The 14,589-nt window shown below is 42.0% G+C and overlaps 1 protein-coding gene across 1 annotated transcript in view; it reads right to left on the bottom strand.

The window, feature by feature from the left end:
- Nucleotides 1–14,589, bottom strand: part of PLCB1 (phospholipase C beta 1) — an 854,020-nt gene that overhangs the window by 173,579 nt on the left and 665,852 nt on the right. Inside the window, exons 12-14 of the mRNA XM_052650392.1 lie at nucleotides 11,456–11,538; nucleotides 4,650–4,734; nucleotides 3,173–3,350 (exon numbers count right to left, since the gene is read on the bottom strand). Of these exons, the coding sequence (XP_052506352.1) occupies nucleotides 3,173–3,350; nucleotides 4,650–4,734; nucleotides 11,456–11,538 (346 nt within the window). The remainder of the gene's footprint in view (nucleotides 1–3,172; nucleotides 3,351–4,649; nucleotides 4,735–11,455; nucleotides 11,539–14,589) is intronic.

Genomic DNA, 14,589 nt, shown 5'->3' with positions numbered 1-14,589 from the left:
AAGAAACACCCAGAGTAACAGGCAAATTTGGCCTTGGAATGCGGAATGAAGCAGGGCAAAGACTAATAGAGTTCTGCCAAGAAAAGGCACTGGTCATAGCAAACACCCTCTTCCAACAACACAAGAGAAGACTCTACACATGGACATCACCAGATGGTCAACACCAAAATCAGATTGATTATATTCTTTGCAGCCAAAGATGGAGAAGCTCTATACAGTCAGCAAAAACAAGACCAGGAGCTGACTGTGGCTCAGATCATGAACTCCTTCTTGCCAAATTCAGACTTAAATTGAAGAAAGTAGGGAAAACCACTAGCCCATTCAGGTATGACCTAAATCAAATCCCTTCTGATTATACAGTGGAAGTGAGAAATAGATTTAAGGGACTAGATCTGATAGATAGAGTGCCTGATTAACTATGGATGGAGGTTCATGACATTGTACAGGAGACAGGGATCAAGACCATCCCCATGGAAAATAAATGCAGAAAAGCAAAATGGCTGTCTGAGGAGGCCTTACAAATAGCTGTGAAAAGAAGAGAAGTGAAAAGCAAAGGAGGAAAGGAAAGATATAAGCATCTGAATGCAGAGTTCCAAAGGATACCAAGAAGAGATAGGAAAGCCCTCCTCAGTGATCAATGGAAATAAATAGAGGAAAACAACAGAATGGGAAAGACTAGAGATCTCTTCAAGAAAATTAGAGATACCAAGGGAACATTTCATGGAAAGATGGGCTACATAAAGGACAGAAATGGTATGGACTTCACAGAAGCAGAAGATATTAGGAAGAGGTGGCAGGAATACACAGAAGAACTGTACAAAAAAGATCTTCACGACCAAGATAATTACTATGGGGTGATCACTCACCTAGAGCCAGACATCCTGGAATGTGAAGTCAAGTGGGCCTTAGAAAGCATCACTACGAACAAAGCTAGTGGAGGTGATGGCATTCCAGTTGAGCTATTTCAAATCCTGAAAGATGATGTTGTGAAAGTGCTGCACTCATTATGCCAGCAAATTTGGGAAAACTCAGCAGTGGCCACAGAACTGGAAAGTCAGTTTTCATTCCAATCCCAGAGAAAGGCAATGCCAAAGAATGCTCAAACTACAGCACAACTGTACTCATCTCACATGCTAGTAAAGTAATGTTCAAAATTCTCCAAGCCAGACTTCAGCTATACGTGAACCGTGAACTTCCTGATGTTCAAGCTGGTTTTAGGAAAGGCAGAGGCACCAGAGATCAAATTGCCAACATCTGCTGGATCATTGAAAAAGCAAGAGAGTTCCAGAAAAACATCCATTTCTGCTTTATTGACTATGCCAAAGCCTTTGACTGTGTGGATCACACTAAACTGTGGAAAATTCTGAAAGAGATGGGAATACCAGACCACCTGACCTGCCTCTTGAGAAACCTATATGCAGGTCAGGAAGCAACAGTTAGAACTGGACATGGAGTAACAGACTGGTTCCAAATAGGAAAAGGAGAACTTCAAGGCTCTGTATTGTCACCCTGCTTATTTACCTTCTATGCAGAGTACATCATGAGAAATGCTGGGCTGGAAGAAGCACAAGCTGGAATCAAGATTGCCGGGAGAAATATCAATAACCTCAGATATGCAGATGATACCACCCTTATGGCAGAAAGTGAAGAGGAGCTAAAAAGCCTCTTGATGAAAGTGAAAGGGGAGAGTGAAAAAATTGGCTTAAAGCTCAACATTCAGAAAACTAAGATCACAGCATCTGATCCCATCCCTTTATGGGGAATAGATGGGGAAACAGTGGAAACAGTGTCAGACTTTATCTTTTTGGGCTCCAAAATAACTGCAGATAGTGATTGCATCCATGAAATTAAAAGACGCTTACTCCTTGGAAGAAAAGTTATGACCAACCTAGATAGCATATTCAAAAGCAGAGACATTACTTTGCCAACAAAAGTCCATCTAGTCAAGGCTATGGTTTTTCCTGTGGTCATGTATGGATGTGAGCGTTGGAATGTGAAGAAAGCTGAGAGCCGAAGAATTGATGCTTTTGAACCGTGGTGTTGGAGAAGACTCTTGAGAATCCCTTGGACTGCAAGGAGATCCAACGAGTCCATTCTGAAGGAGATCAGCCCTGGGATTTCTTTGGAAGGAATGATGCTAAAGCTGAAACTCCAGTACTTTGGCCACCTCATGCAAAGTGTTGACTCATTGGAAAAGACTCTGCCACTGGGGGATATTAGAGGCAGGAGGAGAAGGGGACGACAGAGGATGAGATGGTTGGATGGCATCACTGACTCAATGGACGTGAGTCTGAGTGAACTCCGGGAGTTGGTGATGGACAGGGAGGCCTGGCGTGCTGCGATTCATGGGTTCACAAAGAGTCGGACACAACTGAGCGACTGAACTGAACTGAAACATCATCTAGTAGCTCTGGTATATAATTCAAGTAACTTACCATTTACATTTTAAAAGAGTTCTGGAAAATATGGATGAACTTAATGACTCAGAACTCTTCAACAATGAGAATGCATTTGGTGAACATCTTGGGTCCAGATCTGCTGTTAATGTCAAGGGATCAATGTCCTGAGAAGCTTAAAATCACCTGGCTCTTCCAGAGATTATTTGGCTTATATGGCGACCTCCCCAAAATGTCCATGTCTTGTGAACATCTCCTGTGTCCTGTGAATACATGGCACAGGAGACTTTGCAGATGAGATTAAGTTAAGGACCTTGAAGTGGGAGAGATTTTTCTGGATTATCTGGATAGGCCCAACTTAATGACGTGAGTTCTTAAAAGCAGAGGACCTTTCCAACTGTTGTTGGTGACAGAAGAAGTGAAATGGGACCTTGCTGGCTTTGAACTTGGAGGAAGGGGGCCATAAGCCAATGGATGTGGGTTGCCTCTAGGAGCTGAAAGTGCAAGGAATGATTCCCTCAAGCTCCAGAAAGAGAAGCAGCCCTGCCTGCTGATGCCTGGAATTTAGCCTGGTGAGGTCACATGGGCCTCTGCCTTGCAGAACTGGGGGCTCATATTTGTGCAGTTTTAAACCACCAGCTTTAAAACAGAAATAGAAAACAAACACAGTTTACTGTGCCCAGGTGGAAATGTTAAAAGTCCTTCTAAGTTCCTTCCAGAGCAGCCGTTCTTAAACCCACACATAACAGAGGAATGAGAGTCTACCAGCCCCTCACCGGCTCCTGGGGACGAGGGCTCAAACACACTGGAGGAGTCGCTGTACGTGTTGGAAGCTTGTTCTGAGAGCTTCTTCTTGCCACTTCCTTCTGACGACTTGTGTGATTTCTTCTTATTTTTCACCAAAATTTTGTACATTAAATCCATAGGACTTGGAAGGGGAACTCCAGATTCCAACTAACAGAAAGAAAAACACATTCTTTAAAAACACTGACCTTTCCTTTCAGATTCTATCCCCAAACCCAAGGACTGCATTAGATCACAAGCTTCTAGACTGTTCTTTACTACCTTCAACACAGCTCATTAAAGTATCTTAATATAGGGGCTGGTTCATAGCTCTTCCTTTTTTCACATGAAAGGTATATTTTAAATACTGTACCCTTTATTTTTCCACCAGAAGTATACATGAATACAGCCATAGACATGTATTGGGTGATTTGGCCTGCTAACCTAAAGTTTCATGAGTTTTCTATTGGGCTCTATGAATCCAACCATCTTGATTTAGAACAGATTGGAAGGCCTTGGCTTGGATTATCAAAGGATAGAAACTTGTCACAGTGTGATTCCTGCCAGGAAGATGGCAAAGACAGGCAGGAGCTTCTGGGAAAGTCTTCAGAATCGACTTTTCAGATAATGCAATTTAAAAGCAGCAAAGTCCCCATCCTGGCAGGAGACTGTACAGTGGCACATCTTCTTGGCCTCAGCAGAAGTGGACTGGGTGGCCTCAGATTTACCCACTGCCCTGAGATTCAAGCTGTTTGCAAGCCTTCTTTCTAGTGTATTCAGCTTGTATATCTAATGGGAAAACTCAGTTTCCCATGATAAGGATATTATATATTTTATCAGAGAGCATGTGTGCAAGTCTCAAGACAGGTTATTTTTAGACAGTCTATGGGCTCCTGTAAGCGGGTCCTCAATTCTTCACTTGCAACCAGTCTGAGGACTGGTGTGAAAACAGGAGAGACGGGTGGAGACTGGGGCAGGGGCTGAGGAGGGAAGAGGCTATGAGACCATCTTTCTGCTGCTTTCCTTCCCGAAGCAGGGAGCGACAGCTACAGGGCGGCCTGGATTGTGCTGGGCATATGCAGGAAAGAGAAGCGTGGCCAGCAGGGACAGGCTGGAATGTTCCTGCACCGCCTTCAGCATCCTGTTTTCCTGGCCCGCGTCTTTCAGAGGTGAGGTTCCTGGACGTGCTCAGAGCCTGTGCCCCGGGGCTCCCTCTGTGAGCGGATGCTGTGGTGGGGATTCTGCAGCCCCGGCTGGCTCCCGAGGGGCAGGGAGCGGAGGAGGGTGAGGGCAGAGGAGGAATGAGACGGGGCTTTGCCCTCTCAGGGGCTCCCCGCAAGCCTCCTGAGGGCTCACGGTCAACTGCGTGACTCACACCAAGAGACAGACACCCGGAGTGGGCTAAGGGAGCCCTGCTAACCGGGTCATAGGGAGGCATGCGCCCCTGCGGGATGGGCTCAGAACACTTACCGGGTACTTGTCCAGCGGCTCCATGAGGAGGGCGTCGCCGAAGATGAGTCTGCAGTACTCTGCCATCTTGGCCTGCTGCTTCGGCCTGAGGGGAGAGATGCGGAAGCGGGCGGGTGATGCAAGAGAGCCTCAGCAGGGCTGCACCGTACAGGACACAGACAGACGGCGTTCCTCCCCTTTCATCTTTCTAAATCCCTGCTTGCAGGTCCCACTTGTGTGGATGTGAATGCCACAGGCAGGTGGAGAGAGGAGGCTCTTCCACCGAGGACACAGATGGAGGGAACAGCAGGTCACCTGCCTATCCCTGGATGCTTGACTGTCCCAGGGTTAGAGACTCAGTCCCTTTTGGTTAATTTCCCAATTCTAAGTCAAATGCCAGATACTTGGGGGTAGAACTCATTCATGACTCTGTGAATTTTTGGGTGAGATTTGTCTAACAGACAGAGCTGCACTGCAAAGAAGTATTTACAAGGAGGTGAAGAAACAGGAGAGGGAAGAAGGTAGACAGAGAGAAAGAGAGAATCTAAAAATGCAGAAGCGAAAAGGCTGACAGGCAGAAGTGTGTCCGCTTGGGAAAGGGCACTGAAGGAAAGACAAGTGAAGCAGGCATCTTGGGGAAGGGTGTCTGCAGCCCTTTTGTGCACAAGAGGGGTGCAAAGGTGGTGTCAGCCTAATGAGATGCCAGGGGAACTTGATCTGATGGGAAAAGGCTGGAGCTGAGTTGGTGGAGCTGAGTTGGTTGAGCTGAGTTCCAGGCTCTCAACCTCTCAGGATCTATAAAAAGTAGAGGAAAATAATTGTTCTTGGAAAGGGGCAGAGGATGCTGAGGAGATGAAGTGAAGTAATAGATGCAAACACCTTTGAAGTGGAAGATGATCCCAGTGCTGCAAGGAAGCCTCTGCCAGCTAGACAGGAGGAATGAGAGTCTGCTCATATATAAACAGAGTTGATACGAGGGAACAGCCGTAATCTTTCAAAACTGCTTCTCTTGACCTTTTAAAAAGCCATTCTCATTCTGTAGGATGTTAAATATCATTATAAAGGTACCCAATTCCATCAGGTTTTATGGACTGTGATTTTGATCTATAGGCTGTTGGATTCGATTTCCAATAGTTGTCTCTACTTGCTGCAATGTTAATACATATTAGCAGAACTGGGGCTGTAGTAAGAATAAGTAAGTGATAAAACTTCTTTACTACAGTTCAAGTTGATTAACAAATGTAATTCTAATTTTTATTCCTTTTACCGTGACTATTATACCTGGATCATGGACCGTGCTTTTTCCAGAAGGGGGATGTTTTGGGGGTTCAAATCATATTGCAATGGATCCATAGGGAAAGCACTCTTCATATCCCCTTTCTAAAAAACATAGACTTAGAGGAGGTGTCAAATGAGTTCCCTGGGCTTCACATTCAAGCCCAAGTTCACTACCTTCTTGAACTGCAAGGGGAGGCAAAGCAGAGCTTCACAGAACTTGCAAAACTACACGACAACTCCCAAACTCTCATGACACCCGTTTTGACCAGTTGGATTTATCCTGTGCGACTCATGCAGCCTTTGGAATATCCTGCAATTCTCCCAGCAGTATCACTGATGGAGGAAACCCTGCCAACTGAAGAACTGATCCTAAAAGCATTGACAGTGGTTGTTAAAGGATCATGTGTTATAGCTGAGGGACAAGCAGAAGTGGCCGATTTGGCAGAGCGTCCCTGGGCATTCACAGTTCAGACATCTTTGCCCAAAAGACAGCTGGTCCCAGGGCTCCACCAAGCCAGTGGGCTCTGCAGCTGTAGATCAGAAAAGCCCATTGAGCCTGGGCCTACATGTTCCATTCTGCCCCAGGGTTCTCCAGGCAAGTGGAGTGGGTTGCCATCCCCTCTTTCACTGAATCACAGTTTCTTAGAACTTTTCGCTATGACTCGTCCATCTTTGGTGGCCCTTCACTGTGTGGCTCCTAGCTTCATTGAGTTACACAAGCCCCTTCACCATGGCAAGGCTGTGGCCCATGAACAACAACAACAACGTGAATAACAACAACAACTACTTTCCAGGTTGCACAAAAGAAACTGTCCAACCCTTCCACTTCACTTTCATGGAATGATGCTATTAAATGGAGTTTTTCTGTTCCAAGTGTGGTCCACAGATTAGCAGCATCAACAGGGCTTGGAGCTGGTTAGAAAAACAGATTCAAGGCCTCCTGGGAAGACAGACAAGTTCCATGTTGGAATCTCAGGTTCTGAGTCAGAAAGGAAGGGAAGAAGGGAGCAGGGCTCAGGGGTCTCAAGAGGCCCCCTCTGGAGGATTCTCATATACACTCAAGTTGGTGAACCCATGTGATGGGTGAACTGACTCACCAGGTTCCTCAAGGATGTTACTTTCCTTGAGGATTCGAACTTGAGAACCCCAAGTTCCTTTGCTCAGAAGCCTGGAGTGAAAAGGAAGGATTTATTCCCTAACACCCCACTTTTGAATTTTCTAGTGGAGCTGTATTCTCACTCTTAGAGGAACTTCAGGGTGATGTTCCAGGTGTCCCTAAACAGGTGGCAGGTAGACTCTGTTCTCTGTCATGCGGTCCCCAAATCAGACCCTGGGGAGGATTTTGCTAAACCAAAATCTTACTCAAGTCCACTTAAGAATCACCTGGGCTTTTAATGCTGCAGGTGTCAGAGCTCTGTCCCCAGGCCCCTGATTCACTGAGCTGGTAGTGGAGCCTTGGAACTTGCATTTGTAACAAACCTGCAGGTAATAAACAGCTGGTTAATGAACCTCAGTGTTTAGAGCAGTGCTCTAACACTTTACCAAATCACCTGGGGTCTTAAGAAAATGAAGAGTCCAAGGCAAAGACTGGGGTGGGGCCTGAGAATCTGCATTTCTAACAAGCTCCCTGATCATGTAGATGCTGCTAGTCCATGGATCAACCACACTTTGGAGAGCAAGGATCTGTGTCTGACCTAAACTCTAAAACCTGCTTCACCATGAGCCAAGATGGGGAGAACAAGAGGCAGTGTCCACGGATAAAGGAAAATGTGTTTGAAGATCAAACACACATGCACATCTAGAGGGGACCTAACTAGAACAGAAAGCAAGCTGAACAGAAGAAGTCAACGGAGAACAAAGCAACTTTAATTGTGGGTCATAACTGCAGAAACAAGACATTACATTTGCCATGAAAGAGCAAAAAAAAAAAAAAAAAAAAAAAAACCACACAAAACAAAACAAAAATCCTAAAGCATTTAGAACATCAACACTGGCTACCAAGGAGATACAGCGAGAGGAAAATATTCACAAATACATTTTGAGCTTCAGGCCACACACCAGACCCATATGGACATGTTAAAACATTGGGAAGGAGATCAGTTTTCTGACCAAGGAGCAAGCCCACATCATCCAAGGGAAACTAAACCAACCTCCTTCTCTATATATGAAATATGTAGGAAGGATTTACAGCTGCTGGCATTTAAGGACTTCATCCAAAATCTTACATTCTCTGTGGCTGAACCAGATGTGGTGGTTTCTTCACTTCAGTGTAGTGGAGAATTCTTTTAGTGAAATGCTAGTTTACAAATTAAAAGTAGGTGGCTCATCAGTTAGCTGAGACTTATAAAAAAATATTATTCAAAGTCTCACTATACAAATTCAAATACAGGTGTGGAGGTGAAGCTCAGGAATTCTGCATTTTATGGGGCTGTGATATAGCAGGTGGAAGAATATTTGTCAGCTGCTCACTGCAGATTTCTCCTTGTCACTCATTGATAGGTAGTTTCAAATATTAGGAGAGAAAATGAAAAAATTTAGAGGTTTCCTTCTTTTTTTCCAATGTGGGTTTGTTTTGAAGGCATGGCTCAAGTGGGCTGGGACTAGGGTTCTGATTCTGGCATTTTGTATACACAGCACGAAGGAGAAAAAAATAACTGTTGCTAGAGATGGTATATAGGTTTCATATGTTTGGGGTGTGTGTGTCCTGTGTTGAGTAAGATTCTGTATCTAGTGTATCTAGTTCAGTGGAGAAGAGTGCTATAACTGATGAATGGTATCCACCACTGGTTTGTTCAGAAATGAGGTGGGATGGCCCATGAGTCAAGCATAACGTTTTACCGGCAAAGGGGAAGCTTGTCAATTTTCTTTGGGTGTGTGACAGTCCTCCCAGGAAAGAACTGTAGCTGAATGATGTTGATATGTGTGTGAGGCTCAAGGACAATGGAAATAGGAAGCAAAAAACTTCCTCCCACAATAGAATTCAGCATCTCAGGATTTCACTGCCATTCCATCATCTCAGTGGTTTGGGATCAATATCATAGCATTCTAGGAAGGCCATTTTCCTGATTTCTTTTGTTATTCATGCATTATTAATGAACTTCTAACAGCTCAATTTCTCATTTTTTTTTCAACCTGAAAGGGCTGTATTAGGGGACAATCTTTTCTATTTTATGTCCACTGTCGATTTAGTTTTCATGCTCAGTTTGGCTCTCTGTATGACTGGGGTTGAAGACTAAAAAAATATGCTGTGGTTAAGGTCATGAGCCACAAAAACATGACCACTTGCAGGCTATTGCCTTGTGGGATGCTCTGCTTGACTTTATCATGTTTGGAATGCTCATGATCCTTTGGTTTAGGCTTGGGGGTGGTATTGCTTAAACAGATGAGTTTGAAGCCACATTAGCCAAATTTAAATCCCCACTCTCATATTTTAGCTGCATGACCTTGGGCAAGGTACTCACCCTCTTTGGGATTCAGTTTCATCGCTTGTAAAATATGGATAATGATAAAAATATTTATTTCTAGGAGCACCTGGGTTTGTGGTGAGGTTACATGAACTAAGGCTTGGAACCTTGCTTGGCACATAATATATAGTCAATAAACATTAGCTGTTGTTTAGTTTGTGGTGCTGGTGGTTGTTGATGCCTCTCTGGCTACATGGTAAAGTCCAGTGACACTCAAGGGTGGACACTCAAGGTTATGACACTCAAGGATGATACAAAAATTTTTCATTTTGTCTGATTTATATAGAAATGTTTCTTGAAGCAAATGAGTGCACTAGACTTGGAGATATTTCTGCAAAAAGAAATGACATGTCAATCTTTCCAGGAAGTACGGTTCTTGAAAAAAAGGTGCTAAGGCATTGTTAGAGCCCAATTACAAACAGATGGGCCGAGATGAGGACAGTCACATGCACATCAGAGTTGTCTCAGCAAGGGAAGTACTAAATACAGCAACTAAAGAGGTTCTCCTTTCGTTAGAAAAGAAATTGCAATGAAACAGAATAAATGCTTTTCTCTTCAGTTGCCCCTCAGGAGTGCAGGAGTGCTAGAAAAACTATTTGCCAAATGATTACATTATTCACTGGATGGTTGTTTCCTAATGAAATAGAGTCATGAGCTGGTAAATGTAGTATGGATTTCCCGAGGGCAAACTAGAAATACAAATAATTATAATTTGGTTACTTCTAAATAAGGTCTCTCTCTACGTATATGTAAACAAATGATTTAACTATTTTGAAATTGCTCAAGCTGAAATTTGGTCACTACCTAACTGGTTCTTTAAGGTTTAGTGAATTCTTTAAGAATTAGTGAATTGAAGCCTGTGTTGCAAATTAGTTGGACAAAGGGAATCAGTGGCCTGGAAAAGATTTTCTACTGAAAGGAGGATAAAAAGGGATCTAAGAAATCTGTGGGCCAACTTGGGATAGGTGTTGTAGGCTTTTAGTGGAGAAAACTGGCTTAGGTGGTAGCTTAGATGTTTGAATGAAACAGAGAGCTTCCCAAACGCTCTTGTGAGCAGTGATGGTCAGTACCTGTGACCATAGTGTCTGACTAGTCTTCAGACATTAATGCCAGAGACTAGAATTTTAGTTTCTTGAATTTTGACTCAATGTAGATGAAAATCTTTCATGTTGAAGCTCTTTAGATTGAGTAACTGTATGATAAATTAATATGTACATATCTGATGTAAAATGAATGAAAGAGGTAAGTAAAAAACCTATTTTTTATGTGGCTCAGCAAAAAACTGACGTTGTTTTGAAATAAAATACAAATATTAACAAATGGGAAACCAACAAAAATAGGAAGGAGGAAGACTTTGGCGGTCTGAGTTCTGTGTAAGTACAAAGTGGCAAAATATAATTAATATTTTAAACTCACCCTCCATCAGCTCTAGTGTGTACAGAACTGGCCATTTTAGGGTGGCAAAACTGACTATAAATTTGCACACAGTACCACTCTAGTACTCTTGCCTGGAAAATCCCATGGACAGAGGAGCCTGGTAGGCTGTGGTCCATGGGGTCGTGAAGAGTCGGACACGACTGAGCGACTTCACTTTCACTTCTCACTTTCATGCACTGGAGAAGGAAATGGCAACCCACTCCAGTGTTCTTGCCTGGAGAATCCCAGGGATGGGGGAGCCTGGTGGGCTGCCGTCTATGGGGTCACACAGAGTTGGACACGACTGAAGCAACTTAGCAGCAGCAGCAGCAGAAAGAGCTAATGAAGGAGGGTTATAAGAGCAGCCACTGAAATAGAGACATGTATTATATAAGGAAATGGGTTTCATTTCACTGTAAAAAGAGGAGTCCTTAAATTAAAACCCTATCATGGCAAGAAAATAGATTCCACAAGTCCAATGGATCATTCTAATATTAATGAAATTTAAACCAATGAATCCCATCATATACAGATGAACATATGCCACTTAATATACAGCTTAATTGAGGAACAGCATAAGTAATGTCAAATATCTTAAATCTGATGAACAATGATTAAACATGCTCTATCTGGAGAAAAGACTCCCTACTGAATCTGCTGAATACTTACGAGTCCACATGGTTCTCAAATGAAAGCAGAATTGGAAAAGGTGAAGTCTTAAATGCACATTCAGCAATGGCTTCAATCACTTCCTAAAAATGAGAACATATATATTCAATAAGCCAGAAGTTTAATATGTCTATTTTTTTGAGTTAAACTCTTTAATACCATTGTCTTTTTCATTCATAGAATTGTATCAAAGGGCCTAAAATAGCTAGAGGGGGTTTGCAGGCTGCTGGATTGTAAATTTTATTATTCTTATCTTAGCAAGATAAAAGAAAGAAAACTGGATTTGGGTGGAGGGGAGTCATAATTGTGAAGGGGAATGGTTCTCCTCTTTGGTAATTCCATTTTTTTTTTTTAAATAATGAAAGAATTCTAATCTCATTATAAGAATTTTGGACAAAGAGAAGGCAAAATTTTTCATCCATAAATTCACCTGTTGAATTAAACCACTGCAGACATTTTGTTATATTTATTTCTATGTTTCTCGTGTATTTGCATAACTTAGTAAATATTTTATCTGTATTTTTAATATTGTTGTGTATATTGTTTATTGTTAAGTTTATTTTATATTGCTTATATTGTTATGTATATTGTTTATTGTTATGTTTATTGTTTATATTGTTTAATATTGCTATGTATTGTTAATATTTAAATCCAAAGTATACAGCTGAAAAATTTTAATATTCACACTTTGCAATCATCTCCCCAATCTAAGTTAAAACATTTTAATCACCCCCCACAAAGCTATGTCCCCATTAGCAGTCACTCTACATTTTCCCAACCCCATCCCACACACTCAGACATAGGCAACCACTAATCCATGTTCTGTCTCCATAGATTCACCTACTCCTAACATTTCAAATAAATGAATCATACAACATGTGGCCTTTTATGTCTGGCATCTTTCATTGAGCCTACTTTCAGGGTTCATCCATTCTGTAATATGTGTCAGTACTTCACTTTCCAATCTATTTTTTTTTTTTTAATGTAGAGGTCACAGCTTTAATATCTGTATACAGTTTTAGGGAGTGGCAGTATCATAATTTATTTAACCACTACCCAATTATTGGATAGACATATTTTAAGAGCTATCATTCAAATAATTCTCCAAAGAAACTCTTCATTTTCTCCCTTAAATTTTGAATTATTTTTAAAGAATGAATTCTCAGAAGGAGAATTATCAAATTAAAAATAAGAATATTTTTCTAGTCTCCTGTGTTTCTCCAAATTACTTTTCATCTTAGACTGCCTAGAATAATAGAGCAGCTTTCAATGCATATTCACCAACTTTGGACATTAGTTTTTCAAAATGTTTCCTTATTGAGCTGGTATTAAAGGATGGATCTCATTTATTTTTAATTATATCACTGTCAATACTCTTGTGGCTTCACATCCTTTTTTTTTTTTTAAATTTTGTTTGCATTTATTCTTTACATCTTCTCCTTCCAAGTAAGAGTTTTTACTCTGATTCCTTATGCCTGAGGCCTTTCCATTATCTTCTCTACCTTCCTTGAAGAATTCATAGCTTGCTTTCTATCCATGCCAGAAAGCTATTTCTCTGGCCGCAGAGTATAAATAAGGCTTTCTAATTCTAGACTGCATTTGCATATACCCTCTAAGAAGGAATTGACTGCATGGAGCAAAAGAATCACTCACTGTTTCTTAACAGTGAATTCACAGATTGCCTTTCATACATTATTTTAGTTGATACCATCAAAAATAAGTGTGCTATAAATAGCAAGCATTGGTCAGATTTAAAACTCTTTATTTGATTTATTTGAGTGTAGGCTTTGGATTCAAATAGGCTTGTATTTGAATCCTTCTTCTTAGCCTTACAAGCTGTGTGACCTTGAGAAAAATCACTTAATACCTCTGTCCATTTAGCTTGCTGACCTGCAAAGTGGGAGTAATAAGCCTCATTCCACAAGCTTGTTGTGTGGATGCAGAGAGAGGAGGTAAAGGATGCAGCTTGTGATGGGCAGATAGTCTCAAGGGAACCAAGGTTACTTACCTTGCTGATGTCTCCCTCTCCATTCACCCTAAACCCAACTAATACAAACATAGCTGCCATTAGATGAGCATTTACATTCCAGACAAAGATCTTATCTCATGCCATAGACATTCCCTAAGGAAAATACTATATGTCATCTTACAGATTATAAAATGAAAACTCAAGAGATATTAACCAATATGCCCAAGATCACAGAGAAGAGAGTCCAAGAAACCCCAGGAAAATCTGTCTGACTCTAGAGTTTGTGCACTTAACTATTTTGCTAACTCCCATGCAGCTAATTGGAGAGGGCAATGGCACCCCACTCCAGTACTCTTGCCTGGAAAATCCCATGGATGGAGGAGCCTGGTAGGCTGCAGTCCATGGGGTCACTAAGAGTCGGACAGGACTGAGCAACTACCCTTTCACTTTTCACTTTTCACTTTCATGCATTGGAGAAGGAAATGGAAACCCACTCCAATGTTCTTGCCTGGAGAATCCCAGGGATGGGGGAGCCTGGTGGGCTTCTGTCTATGGAGCTGCAAAGAGTTGAACATGACTGAAGTGACTTAGCAGCAGCAGCATGCAGCTAATGACCTTAGCCACCTAAGATCAAAGGCCTCGAAAGAATCACACAGCAGTAGTCACAGCAGCCAAGACATGGAAAAAACCTAAATGTCTGTTGACAAATGAATGGATAAAGAGGATGTGGTATATATATACAATAGAATATTACTCAGCCATAAAAAGAACAAAATAACACCTTCTGCAGCAACATGGATGCAACTAGAGGTTGTCATACTAAATAAATCAGAAAAAGACAAATACCTTATGATATCTCATATATGGAGTCTAAAATATGGCACAAATGAACCTATATATGAAACAGAAACAGACTCACTGACATAGAGATGAAACTTGTGGTTGCCAAAGGGGAGAAGAGAGAGAGAGGGGTGGATTGAGAATTTGGGGTTGGTAGGTGCAAACTCGGAGAAGGCAATGGCACCCCACTCCAGTACTCTTGCCTGGGAAATCCCATGGGTGGAGGAGCCTGGTAGGCTGCAGTCCATGGGGTTCGAAGAGTCGGACACGACTGAGTGACTTCCCTTTCACTTTTCACTTTCATGCATTGGAGAAGGAAACGGCA

Source organism: Budorcas taxicolor, chromosome 13 (assembly GCF_023091745.1).
Source record: "Budorcas taxicolor isolate Tak-1 chromosome 13, Takin1.1, whole genome shotgun sequence".
NCBI classification, from domain to species: Eukaryota; Metazoa; Chordata; class Mammalia; order Artiodactyla; family Bovidae; genus Budorcas; species Budorcas taxicolor.
This window is presented reverse-complemented; position numbering and strand designations above follow the sequence as displayed.